Raw genomic sequence first — 15,183 nt, 5'->3', positions numbered from 1 at the left:
CCACCTGGAATAAACCTAACATAACCCTGGTAATTAAAGTTTGTATTCATTTTAACATAGCCTGATATTTTGATTTTGTTCATGAGATAGGTTTGCCTTCTAGCTTTGCTTGGGTAGAGAATTAGAATATGATACAGATTTATTATGTGTAGCATAATAGGTAAAGTTTTTGAAAAATTAACTATGAGTTGTTCCATAATTTGTTAAAATGTGGAAGGTAGTTTTTGGAAGTTAAGAGAATAACTTGGATTCATTAAATTCTCATGTTTCTTAAAGGAAACTAAGCTGCCTAATCTTTCCTTTGTAGATTAAAACTATTTTGAGTGGATTCATCATCAGAGGTTACTTGGGAAAATGGACTTTAATGATTAAAACCATCACATTAGTCCTGGCTGTGGCATCAGGTTTGAGTTTAGGAAAAGAAGGTCCCCTGGTACATGTTGCCTGTTGCTGTGGAAATATCTTTTCCTACCTCTTTCCAAAGTATAGCACAAATGAAGCTAAAAAAAGGGAGGTAAGTGTCTTTTGTAGTTCATTTGACAGAAAAATAATCTGTTTATATAGACTATGTCAGTGAAGAATTTCCTAGTATAAAGATCTTTTTTTTTTACTTTTTGGATAAATTCTATATTCTGATTAGAATTTTTATTTGACATTAGTTTGTGTTTCTTTTCCCTTTTCTGAATGATCTCTAATGTCTTTCTGGAATCTATTCCCAGTGCTGCTCAACTGCTCTATTTTAGAGAAGCTTGCACTAGACTAGCTGGTGTCCATTGGGTTTCACCTGAATTTCACAAAGATCTTTCCATTTATTTTCACTTTTTCACTTTGAGTTACATCTTTCCTCTTCAGAAGTGTTTTCCAAGCATAACATTGTTCTTACTCTTATTTCTCCACGTTGGTATATCTCTAGGGTTGAGAAATCTTAATAGTTGTGTTTTGCTCCTGGAGGGCCATGTTTTTAGAGCAGAAATGGTCTCTGGTATGTAGAGTGCTGTCCAGCACCCTGGGGAAGTCCAGAAGGCCTTTAGGATACTCGCTGGATTAAAGTAGTGAAAGTAATATAGACTCTTAGAAAAATAATTACATATAAATGCTTAGAGAAATTATATGTATAGTGGGCTTTATGCCGGTAGAAAGTGGGCCAGTGATAGGGAGTTGAAGAGAGGACCCAGAAGAGCGTTTGTGGACTTTTCTCTCCCTTTCACTTTACTGTACGATTCTGGTTGCTGAGACTGTAACTTGAAGAGACCTCGTTTGTGCTTTCACAGTGAGGATCTCTGTGTTGACAGTAGCAGTATTTTCAGAGGAATTAGAAAAGTGAAAATGTATTGAAACTCACCAGGTTTTAAGTTCCCTGGATATCTTGCTAGGATTTGGAATAGAGTAATTATTAATGGTGAAGCAGTTAGTTCTGAAATCTGTGGAAATAGTGTCCTATTTAAAAATAAACAAAACTCCCCCTTCAAATCCCGGTTAGCTCTCCTTTGGTCCACTCAAACATACATCTTAAAAGCTGTCTATATTCATTGCTTCCTTTTCTTTACGTCCTATTCACATTTATATATCTGGCACTAATGTTTTTTGACTGAATAGTGAATATATGAATGACCTTTCCAGCAGAAGAGGAAAAAAAATCTTTTTAGAAGTAATGAATACTTGCCTTTGTTTGGGGAGGAGGGAAATACTCAAGTTAAATTCAGAAGAGGCATTTGGAAAATTCAAGTAACATGAAGAATTTTTATTTGGTATTTTTCGATTTATAAGAAATTATGAAATAAGCCACTTCCTCTTTCTAGGTGCTGTCGGCTGCCTCAGCTGCAGGTGTTTCTGTAGCTTTTGGTGCACCAATAGGAGGAGTTCTTTTCAGCCTGGAGGAGGTAGGTAAAAAGTGCATCAATTAAAAGTATATAGAACTACCATTAAAAATATATTTTGGCACACATTTCAGTTTTATAGCTGATATAACAAAGACTTCATTTTTAAGTTTTCAAATGTGTTTTTATAAAGTTGTTTTTCACTCATTCTTACATAAAAAGTAATATGCTATATATGTTCCATACCTGAGGAAAAATATTTTAAAAATCTGTTATTTATGTATAAAGATTAATAATTATTTAAAATTTAATTTACTTTGTTTACATATTTAAAAGTAAGAAGATGTGAATTTAGCTTAATAGAAAACACTTAAAACTATCCCTATTGGCTAAATTATCACCTGTGTTTCTATTTTAAAAGTTTTCATCAATTCTTAAAGTTTGTCTTGTGTGATTATTTCTGTTGCAATCATTGATGTTTAAGGAAATAATTTTAGTCACTTCAGTGGTTTTTTTTTTTTTTTTTTTGGTTTCTCATTGGGGCTTAAGACTTTTTACAGGTTGACACAAAAATGTGACAAGGAATGTTTTTATTTTTTTTTTATTTTTTTTTATTTTTTGAAACAGAGTCTCGCTCTGTTGCCCGGGCTAGAGTGAGTGCCGTGGCATCAGCCTAGCTCACAGCAACCTCAAACTCCTGGGCTCAAGCGATCCTACTGCCTCAGCCTCCCTAGTAGCTGGGACTACAGGCATGCGCCACCATGCCCGGCTAATTTTTTGTATATATATATTTTAGTTGGCCAGATAATTTCTTTCTATTTTTAGTAGAGACGGGGTCTCACTCTTGCTCAGGCTGGTCTCGAACTCCTGACCTCGAGTGATCCACCCGCCTCGGCCTCCCAGAGCTAGGATTACAGGCGTGAGCCACCGCGCCCGGCCAAGGAATGTTTTTAAATTTACTTTTTTCTTCCAGTTTGTGTTCTTTTCTTCTTTTTTTAATATAGAAGAGGCAAACTGAATACGTCTTTATAAGCTAACAGGAGTTGGTGATAGTATCTTTATTTTTAACTACCATGATTGAATTGGACATGAAATGCATTTTGTAAAAAAACAATGCTAGGTATTCTAAATAATTATTAGACACTTAGGATCAGTTGGTATTGTGAATTTGTAATGATGTGATAGCCAAACATAATAAAACATTAATATTTCTCTTATTATAGTAAAATTCATTACGTGTGAATTATAGCTGGGTGTGGTGGTTCATGCCTGTAATCCCAGCAACTCAGGAGGCTGAGGTAGGGGGAGGATCACTTGAGCCCAGGAGTTTGAGACCAGCCTGGGCAACGTAAAGAAAAATAAAAGAAAAAAGAAAATTAGCTGGGTGTGCCACACCTGTAGTCTCAGCTACATGGGAGGCTGAGGCAGGAGGATCCCTTGATCCCAGGAGTTCAAGTCTGCAGTTAGCAATGATCATGCCACTGCGTTCCAGGCTGGGTGATAGAGACTCTGTCTCTAAAAAAAAAATGATAAACTAAAAAAATTCTAACTACAGCAAAATTTAGAATTAGTTGCAGCAAAATTTAGAGATATGCTATTTACCATTCAAGTCATAATATATCAGAAACATTTTATAAAATGATAGCATTAATTTCTCTTTTCTTTTTTTTTTTTAGGTTAGCTATTATTTTCCTCTCAAAACTTTGTGGAGATCATTTTTTGCTGCTTTAGTGGCTGCATTTGTTTTGAGATCCATCAATCCATTTGGTAACAGCCGCCTGGTCCTTTTTTATGTGGAGTATCATACACCGTGGTACCTTTTTGAACTGTTTCCTTTTATTCTCCTAGGGGTTTTTGGAGGGCTCTGGGGAGCCTTTTTCATTAGGGCAAATATTGCCTGGTGTCGTCGGCGCAAGTCCACCAGATTTGGAAAGTACCCGGTTCTAGAAGTCATCATTGTCGCAGCCATCACTGCTGTGATAGCCTTTCCTAATCCATACACCAGGCTGAACACCAGTGAACTGATCAAAGAGCTTTTTACAGACTGTGGTCCCCTGGAATCCTCCTCTCTTTGTGACTACAGAAATGACATGAATGCCAGCAAAATTGTTGATGATATTCCTGATCGTCCGGCAGGCATTGGAGTGTATTCAGCGATATGGCAGTTATGCTTAGCACTCATATTTAAAATCATAATGACAGTTTTCACTTTTGGTATAAAGGTAAGTGCTAACGTGAAGTGATTTTAAGTAGTCTTGGCATGTTAAAATTTATATGTGGAATGACAAATGAAATTTTTATCTGAAGGTTGTTGTTTCGTAAATATAGACTGAAAAAAGTACTTACCTTTTGAGTTTAATTTTAAGTAATGAACAAGATAATTCCTTAGGATATATTGTTGAGCATGTTGTTTGTTGCTATGTAACAAACTACCCCAAAACTTAGCAGCCGAAGATAACTACTTATTTTGCTCTTGATACTGGGTCGACAATTTGGGAAGGGCTCAGCTAGGCACTTTTTGCTTATAGTCTTCCATGCAGTTGTTATCAGACATAGCTAAGGTGGATCCTCTCAGAAACTTCATGCAAATGTCTGGCACCTGGGCTGGGAAGAGTCAGACAATAGGGGCTAGAACGTCTGGGTCCTGGGATTGGTCCGCGCTCTCTCTCTCTCTGCTCTCGCGTTTTTCCAGCACGCTGACCTCAAGGCAGTTGGATTTCTTACATTGTAGCTTAGGGCTCCGCAAGCAAGTGTCCCAACAAGAGGGCTGTTTCTAACCTGGCCAAAGGTGTCACGCAACAGGATTTGTTGTATTCTACTCGTTGAGTTAGGGATGTATACTTAGTGGAACAAGTATCAGAGAATTCATGATCACGTTCTAAAACCAGTTATGTTAGTTTCCTATTGATATTAGTTTCCTATTGCTGCTGTAGTGAATTACCACAAACTTAGTGGCTTAAAACCATGCAAATTCCTTATCGTACAGTTCTGGAGGTCAGAAGTCTGAAATGGGTCTCACTGGGCTAGAATCAAGATGTCCATAGGGTCTTCTGAGGCTGCAAGAGAGAGTCTGTTTTTTGCCTTTTTTGGCTTCTAGAGGCTGCCCACATTCCTCGGCTCACAGCCTCCTTTTTCCATCTTCAAAGCCAGCATTGGCTGGGCAAGTCTTTCTCTTTTCTCATCACTCTGACACTTTTTGAAATCCATATTTTAAAAACCCTTATGATTACCTTTGGCCCACCCGGATAATCCAGGATTATCTCCTGGTTTATGATCAGCTGATTAGCAACCTTAATTCTATCTGCAGTGTTAATTCCTCCTTGCCCTGTAACATGGCACATTCACAGTCTCTAAGAATTAAGACAAAGCTGGGGCCGGGCACGGTGGCTCACGCCTGTAATCATGGCACTCTGGGAGGCCGAGGTGGGTGGATCGCTTGAGGTCAGGAGTTCGAGACCAGCCTGAGCAAGAGCGAGACCCCGTCTCTACTAAAAATAGAAAGAAATTATCTGGACAACTAAAAATATATATAGAAAAAATTAGCTGGGCATGGTGGTGCATGCCTGTAGTCCCAGCTACTTGGGAGGCTGAGGCAGAAGGATTGCTTAAGCCCAGGAGTTTGAGGTTGCTGTGAGCTGCTAGGCTGATGCCACGGCACTCACTCTGTCTCAAAAAAAAAAAAAAAAAAAAAAAAAAGACAAAGCTGGGTGTGGTGGCTCATGCCTGGAATCCTACCACTTTTGGGAGGCCAAGGTGGGAGGATTGCTTGAGGCTGGGAGTTCGAGACCAGCCTGGGCATATAGCAATACCCCCTCTCTACAAAAAATAGAAACATTAGTTGGGTATGGTTGTGCACACCTATAACAGTCCCAGCTACTCAGGAGGCTGAGGCAGAAGGATCACTTGAGCCCTGGAGTTTGAGGTTGACAGTGAGCTGTGATGAAGCCACTGCACTGTAACCTGGACAGACCTTTTCTCAAAAAAAACCCCCAAAAATGGACATCTTGGAAAAGCCATTATTCTGCCTGCCATACCTGTATAGGGTGTTAGCTTGAAAGGACACTGCAGAGTCATTTAAATTCCTAAGCTTAGGAATACATGCCTTTTTCCATCAAGGGTTTAAGGCAGATAGGCCTTATGCCCTGGGGCATTGCTGCTTTTGGATTTATAAAAGTAAGAATAAAGTTTGTGGATTAGTGATCTGTAGTAAATATAACTTTCTTATATGACAAACAGTGATATATATGGAGAAGCAGATCGCAATTTATCCTTGTTCTTTATTCGCCGTGTAGTTCACATGTTAGTATTTGCTAGTGATGGTGTGCTTTCACAGGTGTACATCATGTGGAATAACAGCTTTATTTCAGTAAGATTGGAGTGGTGTTCGTTTTTGTAGTAAAGTCTCCTTTCTCTTGTCCTCTGTGTTTAGTCCACTGAGTGTCAAGAGTTAGGTAATAAAAAAGCCTTGAAGTTTTGCTTTTTTTCTTGGCAAACCAAGTTGAAGGAGCTGCTAAAGCTCCTTTTTGTACAGTAAATTGGTTTTCTATAGAGTGGAGCTTTCTCATCATCAGTTGAACTACAAGAAGCTGAAGGCATTTGGTTGGCGTTTGTTAAGTCCCACCTTACACTCAGCTCTGACTGAAGGATTATAGCTGGCAGGAGGCTGCAAACCATGCTTTGATCCTTTCCATTGTGTGTGCATTTAATGTCCCGATAGACTCAAACGTGCCGTCATTTTGTGCTCAGCTTGTTTCATATCCAGAACAGTTTATAGCTATTAGTGTCTCAGTAGTTTTTCAGTGATCTTGTTTGTGGTGTTTACTATTCCTATATCTCGTTAAATTTGATCAATACATATTTTTTTTCTTTTTACTTGATTCATATATACAGGCATACCTTGGAGATTTTGTGGGTTTGGTTCCAAAGCACCACAATAAAATGAACTTTGCAATAAAGCGAGTCTCATGAATTTCTTGGTTTCTCAGTGCATATAAAAGTTATATTTACACTATACTGTAGTCTGTTAAGTGTGTAATAGCATTATATTTTTTAAACATGTCCATACCTTGATTAAAAAATACTTGATTAATAAAAAATGCTAACAATCATCTGAATCTTTAGCAGGTCATAATCATTTTGCTGGTGGGGGGTCTTGCCTTAATATTGATGGCTGCTGACTGATCAAGGTGGTGGTTGCTGAAGACTGGGATAGCTGTGGCAACTTCTTAAGATAAGACAACAGTGAAGTTGACTCTTCATTTTTTTTTTCCCTTATTTTGTGCTGTTAAAAGGGAATGACTCTTCCTTTTGTGAAAGATTTCTCTGTAGCATGCATTTGGTAGCATTTTACCCACAGTAGAACTTCTTTCAAAATTGGAATCAGTCTTCTCAAACCCTGCTGCTGCTTTATCAACTAAGTTTATGAAATATTCTAAATCCTTTATCATTTCAACAGTGTTCATAACATTTTCACCAGGTGTAGATTCCACCTCAAGAAACCACTTTCTTTGCTCATCCTTAAGAAGCAAATCCTCATCTGTCCAAGGTGTATCATGACATTACAGCCATTCAGTCACGTCTTAAGGTTCTACTTCTACTTCTAGTTCTCTTACTGTTTCTGCCACATCTGCAGTGACTTCCTCCACTGAAGGCTTGAACCCCTCAGCGTCATCCATGAGGGTGGGAATCAGCGTCTTCCAACCTGTTCATGTTAATATTTTGACCTCTTCCCATGAATCACCAAAGTTCTTAATGGCATTTAGAATGGTGAATCCTCTCCAGAAAGTTTTTAACTTACTTTGCCCAGATCCATCAGAGGAATCTTTATCTATGGCAGCTATACCCTTACAATGTATTTCTTCAGTAAGACTTCACAGTTCAAATTTCTCTTTGATCCGTGGGCTGCTGAATGGATGTTGTGTTAGCTGGCATGAAAACAACACTCATTGCCATCAGTGCTGTCAGGACACCAGGGGCATTGCCAGTGAGCAGTAATATTTTGAAAGGAATCTTTTTCCTGAGTAGCAAGTCTCAACAGTGGGCTTGAAACATTCAGTAAACCATGCTTTAAACCAAGGTGTTGTCATCCAGGCTGTGTTGTTCCATTTCTAGAGCATAGACAGAGTATATTTAGCATAATCCTTAAGGGCCCTAGGATTTTTGGACTGATAAATGAGCATTGGCTTCAACTTAAAGTCACCAGCTGCATTAGTCTTCTAACGAGAGAGTCAGCCTGTCCTTTGAAGCTTTGAAGCCAGGCATTGACTTCTCCTCTCCAGCTGTGAAAATCCTAGATGGCATCTTCTTCCAACAGAAGGCTATTTCATCTACATTGAAAATCTGTTGTTCACTGTGGCCACCTTCATCAATGATGGTAGCTGGATCTTCCGGATAACTTGCTGCAGCTTCTGTATCAGCACTCGCTGCTTCACCTTGTACTTTTATGTTATGGAGACAGGTTCTTTCCTTAAACCTCACGAACCAACCTCTGTTAGCTTCAAACTTTTCTTCTGCAGCTTCCTCACCCCTCTTAGCCTTTACAGAATTGAAGAGAGTTAGGGCCTTGCTCTGGATTAGGCTTTGGTTTAAGGGAATGTTGTAGCTGGTTTGATCTTCTATCTAGACCATTAAAACTTCATCCATATCAGCAATAAAGCTGTTTCATTTTCTTATCATTTGTGTGTTCACTGGAGTAGCATTTTTAATATTCTTCAAGAACTTTTCCTTTGCACTGACACCATGGCACAAGAGACCCAGCTTTTGGCCTAACCCAACTTTCAACATGCCCTCCTCACTAAGCCTAATCATTTCTACCTTTTGATTTAAAGTGAGAGACATGTGACTGTTCCTTTCAGTTGAATATTTAGAGGCCACTGTAGAGTTACTAATTGGCCTAATTGCAGTATTGTTGTGTCTCAAGGAATAGAGAGGCCCAAGGAGACAGAGGGAGATGGGGGAATGGCCAGGGGATGGAGCAGTCACAACCCACACACTTCGTTAAGTGGGCATGGTTTGTGTTGCCATAAAACAGCTACAATAGTAATGTCAAAGATCGTTGATCACAGATCACCATAATAGATATAATAATGAAAAAGTTTGAAATATTTTGATAATTACCAAAATGTAACAGACACACAAAGTGAGCATGTTATTAGAAAAATGGCACAACAGACGATCTATGCTGTGTCGCTGCAAACCTCCAATTTGTAAAACACACAATTTCTGTGAAGCACAATACAGTGAGGTATGCCAATATGTCTCCCAAAATATTGGGGCACTCCAATAAGATTGCCCACTTTATATTGCACCAGATAAGACAAATAGCATCTAATATCTCATTTGTAAATGTATAGAAAGGACATAGTCTTGGGATAAAGTACAGTGCTTCAAACTGAATCAACTCAATTTTATTAAAAATACTTAATATTGCCCTTTTTTCCCCTTTCATTTCACCATGGACTAATGAAAGTTTTATTTGGGAATGGCAGTAGAGAACCTCTGAGCTAAAGGATAAATAACCCTTGAATTATTTTCTCTTTGGCTTAAGAGAATGTGGTTTTGTTACTTTGTAATTGAGCTCATGGGATTAAGGTACAAGATTTTGCTCATAGTTTTATTTGTACTAGGATTTCGCTATATGAGTAAAATGTGCAAAGAATCAAAAGTGTTGGAAGCAGGTCCACAGACTGGGTTTTAGCACATAAGCAGAGGCACTCTGCTCCGGTAAGAGTTGTGTTCTGCTTCCAGGTCCCTTCGGGCTTGTTCATCCCCAGCATGGCCATCGGCGCGATCGCAGGCAGGATCGTGGGCATCGCGGTGGAGCAGCTTGCCTACTATCACCACGACTGGTTCATCTTCAAGGAGTGGTGTGAGGTCGGGGCCGACTGCATCACGCCTGGCCTGTACGCGATGGTCGGTGCTGCTGCGTGCCTAGGTAACGCCGCTGCGCCGGCTGCGCACGGATGCGTTCGAGTCTGAGAAACGAGAGCGAGTGGGAGCGTGTTCTCGATTCATGGGTGGGTTGGTGGGAGAGAGAGAGTGCGGGACGACGGGAGGAATGCTTTAACAGGAACGAGTCAGTAGTGCCATCAAGGCGTCATACGGTACTGGTCTTCATGTTGCCTGTCTCACAACATTTGCTAATGTAAAAATTTAATAGTAGCTAGCCTGTTTGCAATATCACATGGTGCTTTATGACAAATCATCTCTGTACAACAGAGGCTTAATGTGAATCCTGTCCGAGGAGATCTTTGGTTTTTTTCATTATTAAGGATCTTGGCTTACCTGTAACAACTATAATGTAGTACCTAAGATTAGCATTATAGCAAAGTTTCAGAATAGTTTTAGTTTGGGTTCTGCAGTGATTTATTGTTAGCCTTAGTAAAAGACTTATTCATCAGTTCTCTGCCATCTATGGCACATTTATAGCAAAATCAAAAAAGGTAGCCACTCATTTTAATGAAAAGCAAAATACCTACATTAAGTACTTAAGAGTCTGTTATCTTTTGGGATGTCAAAAACAGTTATTTCTGGCCCAGTGTGGTGGCTCAAGCCTGTAATCCCAGCACTCTGGGAGGCCCAGGCAGGAGGATGGCTTAAGCTCAGGAGTTCAAGACCAGCCTGAGCAAGAGCAAGACCCCGTCTCTACTAAAAATAGAAAAAAATTAGCCAGGCAACTAAAAAAAAAAATAGAAAAAATTAGCCGGGCATGGTGGCATGCACCTGTAGTCCCAGTTACTTGGGAGGCTGAGGCAGGAGGATCGCTTGAGCCCAGGAGTTTGAATTTGCTGTGAGCTAGGCTGACACCACGGCACTCTAGCCCGGGCAACAGAATGAGACTCTGTCTTAAAAAAAAAAATAGTTATTTCTTCTTATGTTTAAAATGTCAGCTAAACTTTGTTTATAATAGTAATAGTTGGCACTTTGACTCTTTTTGTTCAGTGACTCAAAATTATGCGATTATTGATCTTCGAAAATGTAGTATCAAATGAAGGACAGAATCATTTTCCCCAAAGTAGCAAGTAGTAGCATCCACTTTCTTTTTAGTACTGTGCTAGATACAGTGAGTGGTCCAAAAAGAAGAATGAAACACGGGCCCAACCTCAACCACAGTGAAGCTGGGAAGACAAGAGCAACACTGAGAATGCAACAGTGAGCAATATGTGACGATTAGGTGCGGTGCTGAGAGTCCAGATGGTGCTGGGATGTGGACGAGGAAGGAGCTCAAGCAGTTCGGAAAGGGTAGAACAGGATTTTAAAAGATTAGTAGAATCTAAAGGAGAGAGGACTTTGTTGAAAATTATAATGTGAAGACAGAAGAATTGGAATGGGAATAAATTTAGTATTCATGGGGCTTTGAGGAAACTGGCTGTAAGTAGAGAGTACATTTGGAGTACTTTTGGGAAATGAAGTTGAATTGGTGAGGAAGCAGATTATGAAAAGACAATGCACCCGATTTATGTCAAGATGAATTTATATTTGGAATTGGTCAGATTTGTGGCAGTCTGGCTTTGCAATTTTTAGCTTGATAACTTTGGCAAAGTTCCTTTACTACTTTAATGTTTAATTTTCTCATCTATAAAATGGAAATAACAGCTGTTGATCTCCTATGATTATTTTGAGGATTATATGAGATAAAATGCATGTAAAGCTGTTAGCATAGTGCCTGGTAAAGTAACTGACTGGGATGTGCCTGGTGTAGAGTAGATATGTCAGATATAGTAGGTTCTTTCTCTCTTCTATTCTTAGGTTAAAAACAAAAAGGAAGAGAGTTTAAGCTTAATACAGTACGAACTTGTGAGCCTTGGTAGGTTTTTTGAGCAAAGGAGCAACATGTGAAAGTAGTATTTAGGAAAGATTAACCTGGGAGCGTGGCTTACAAAGTGGATTGAAGGTAATGGGGCTGGAGCCAAGGAGGTAAGATAAGATGGTATTAAAATTAAGGAACAAAGTCTTCAGGTTGGTAATAGTGAGAATACTGGGTAAGGGACTCATAGATATTTTGCAGAGGAAATCAGATAGGACTAGCTGACAAATCTAAATGTTAGAATAAAGTAAAGGGATGAACCAAGAATGACACCTAGGTTGTTCGGAAGAATGTGGTACCCAGCGTTGGAGTCAGGGAAGTTGGAATGAGGATCTCTTTGGGGAAGAAGAAGAGTTTGGTGTTGAGTATGTGGTGTTTTTTATGACAGTGGGTGGTCCAAAGTCTTTTTACAGCTTAAAAGACAGACACAACAGTAAGATACAGTGTGCGCGATCTGGGACATGGAACAAAGGCAACAGTAAGCAGAAAGGTGTGCATCAGGGAGGCATGAGCACAGAGGTGACAGTTGAGAATGATGGTGTAGGTGAGTGAATAGATGAGTTTTCTATCGGTGGGCATTGCTTACATTGTTAATGGAAATCACAAGGCATTGAAAGATTGTACTCATTTTGAAAAAATTTAGAGGAGAGAAATTTATTAAATTAATATTTCACTCATGTGAATTTAATTTGTAAATTAGTAACAAACAAGATAACCACGATATGCTTCACCAACTTGTAAATTGATGTAATTTAGAATTACTAATTCACTAATAGAATTAGTAAATAAGCTTTTATAAGGGTGAAATTCTGTCTTTGCTACAGCAATAAACCAAAATGGCAAAACTGTTTCAGTCGATCAGTTGTTGAGTTTTTTATATGAAGTAAATAGGTTTTAAAATGTTATTTTAATAGTCTTCTTTGTTATAAACAAAGAAGATCGGCGCCTCTCTAGATCTTTTTAAAAGTAGTAATTATTGTCCTAAGAGAGGAGTAGTGATTTTTGATGATAATGCTTTTCTCTAAGTTCTATTTACAATTTTGTTTTCAACTGCCTAGTGTAAAAATTCTGGTAACATGTAATGATGAGGATCCTGTCTTTCCTGACCCGTGGTGCTTATTTTTTCAGGTGGTGTGACAAGGATGACCGTCTCCCTGGTGGTTATTGTTTTTGAGCTCACAGGAGGCTTGGAATACATCGTTCCCCTCATGGCTGCAGTAATGACCAGTAAATGGGTTGGAGATGCCTTCGGCAGGGAAGGCATTTATGAAGCGCACATCCGGTTAAATGGATACCCTTTCTTGGATGCAAAAGAAGAATTTACTCATACCACCCTGGCTGCTGATGTCATGAGGCCTCGAAGGAATGATCCTCCCTTAGCTGTCCTGACGCAGGACAACATGACAGTGGATGATATAGAAAACATGATTAATGAAACCAGCTACAATGGATTTCCTGTCATAATGTCAAAAGAATCTCAGCGATTAGTGGGATTTGCCCTCAGAAGAGACCTGACAATTGCAATAGGTACCCTTTTAAAATACTAAAACACACACACACACACACACACACACACACACGAGATAGATTTCTGGAAGAAAGGAAAGCAATAAAATTTAATTGGTTGGGTTTGCAAGAGCAAGGGATATTATTTTATGTCTCTTAAAGTCTTATGTTCTCTAAAAAAGGAATTTGGGCTTCAGTGGATTTGTTTTTCTGCTAAATGCTGTTTCATATTTTCATTTGGCGTTGTTACCAGAGGTTGGAGTTGGGACCTGTTTCCACTCAGATAAGCCTTGTTGATCCTGGTTATTCATAATAGCACGTAATGTTAAGGCCTTAGCTAAATATATTCCTGTATTTAATGACGTTGGCTTATTTGAATACAAATTATTGAAAACCCCATCTTCATCAGTCTCTTTAATATTAGATTAACAAAGTTTTGCTTTTTCAGTCTTTGGTGTTAGGGTTACAATATTAATTTATAATATTTAGTTTGAAGTGAAAAAAATCATTGAGATTTCGTTTCTGGTCAAATGCCAGGTTGAAAAAGTATATCAGTCCTGTTGTGTTTTATACCCATATTCCTGAAAATACAGCTTAAAGTTATCAGCCGTACTGTATTATCTCTTGGAGATAAACTAAATTTTTTCTGCAGAGGAACCAATTGTGTTCCTCCAAAATGTGTCAGTCCTGCAGCATCGATGAGGAGGCCGGTATGACTGGGATGCCTTTCAACACAGTCTGGCTCCTCTACCCCAATACACTTTTCAGCCTGGCATTTGACCAGAAACAAAATCTCAATGATTTTTTTTCTCTTCTAACTAGATATTATAATTTTCTATTTTTTAATAGAAAAACAAGTGCTGAAATTAAGAATCACTAATATTCATTATTCCACCAATCCTATGGATATATTTTTAAAAGTCACTGCCTTAAGAGGTAGAGTATTGGGATAAGTGATCACATTGGTTTAAGGAAATAGGAGTACTGTCAATATGTGATCTATCAGGCAACGTCATCAGAAATGTTAGTCACATGACTTTTTGAACACACCTTAAATGTTTGCCCACATATATTTTTGACCAGGAAAAACAGACCTGTACACTAAGCTTTGTATATATACACATACATATGTATGCAAAAAATAAAATTACGTCATACATAATATACTTTATATATATAATTAAAATACTTCATTGAAGGACAAAAAATTTTCCATGATATCTCATAAATAAGATCATTGAAGTATACTAAATTAGATAAATTCCTGTTTGATACTAAAGCAAAATTTTATAGAATATTAAATCTAAATGAGAAGTCTCAGTTTATTTAGGGTCATTAAAATAGTGCTGGAACTTCTAAAAAAAATTTCTGAATCCATATCAGAAAATGAAAACTATGATGTTCTCTGCTTCAAAGGCTCTTGAATGAATGGCATCAAAAATATTTTTAAAAATTAAAAAAAACCTAGCAGATATCCTGGCAGTTAGTAAATGTTCAATAAATGATGCTTCTTAATCCCTGTATTCTTATAAAAATGATACCCATTTTTTAAATTTTATTTTTCATTGACAAAAAATTATATGGTGATGTTCTGACATACATTGTAGAATGATTAGATCAAGCTAATTAATATATTCATCACCTTACATTTTTTTGTGGCGAGAACACTTAAAATCCCTCCTTAGCAATTTTCAAATAAATTGAAAGAATAAATACGATATTCTTAAATTGACAAAGTCAAAGAGGCTGAATGTTCACTTCTGGTAACTTGTATATAAAAGGAATTCCATTCCAATAAATAAATAAGTTAATTTTTAAAATTTTTTTCTAAAATTAGTGTTTTATCATTAAATGTTGGTTTAAACAATCAGTATATTTTCATAGATGGCATAATATTTTTTATTTTATGGGTGTTTAAGATTGATAATATCACACTTCATATCTTTTTATTTTGTGTAGCTATTAACGAATTATTTTAGCTATCTGTCTATTTATTTATTTAAGAACTAAGGTCTCACTCTGTCACCAGGCTGGAGTACAGTGATGTGATCATAG

General features: G+C 37.9%; 1 protein-coding gene across 4 annotated transcripts in view; it reads left to right on the top strand.

Annotated features, from left to right (window-relative positions):
- Nucleotides 1-15,183, top strand: part of CLCN3 (chloride voltage-gated channel 3) — an 83,483-nt gene that overhangs the window by 57,463 nt on the left and 10,837 nt on the right. For all 4 annotated transcript variants that reach the window (XM_045552519.1, XM_045552520.1, XM_045552518.1 and 1 more), the window contains 5 exons: nt 308-514; nt 1,800-1,880; nt 3,494-4,039; nt 9,564-9,750; nt 12,751-13,149. In XM_045552519.1, coding sequence (XP_045408475.1) covers nt 308-514; nt 1,800-1,880; nt 3,494-4,039; nt 9,564-9,750; nt 12,751-13,149 — 1,420 coding nt within the window. The remainder of the gene's footprint in view (nt 1-307; nt 515-1,799; nt 1,881-3,493; nt 4,040-9,563; nt 9,751-12,750; nt 13,150-15,183) is intronic.

Source organism: Lemur catta, chromosome 5 (genome assembly GCF_020740605.2).
Source record: "Lemur catta isolate mLemCat1 chromosome 5, mLemCat1.pri, whole genome shotgun sequence".
NCBI classification, from domain to species: Eukaryota; Metazoa; Chordata; class Mammalia; order Primates; family Lemuridae; genus Lemur; species Lemur catta.
Note: the sequence above shows the minus strand (reverse complement) of the source record. Positions and strands in the feature narration are given on the sequence as shown.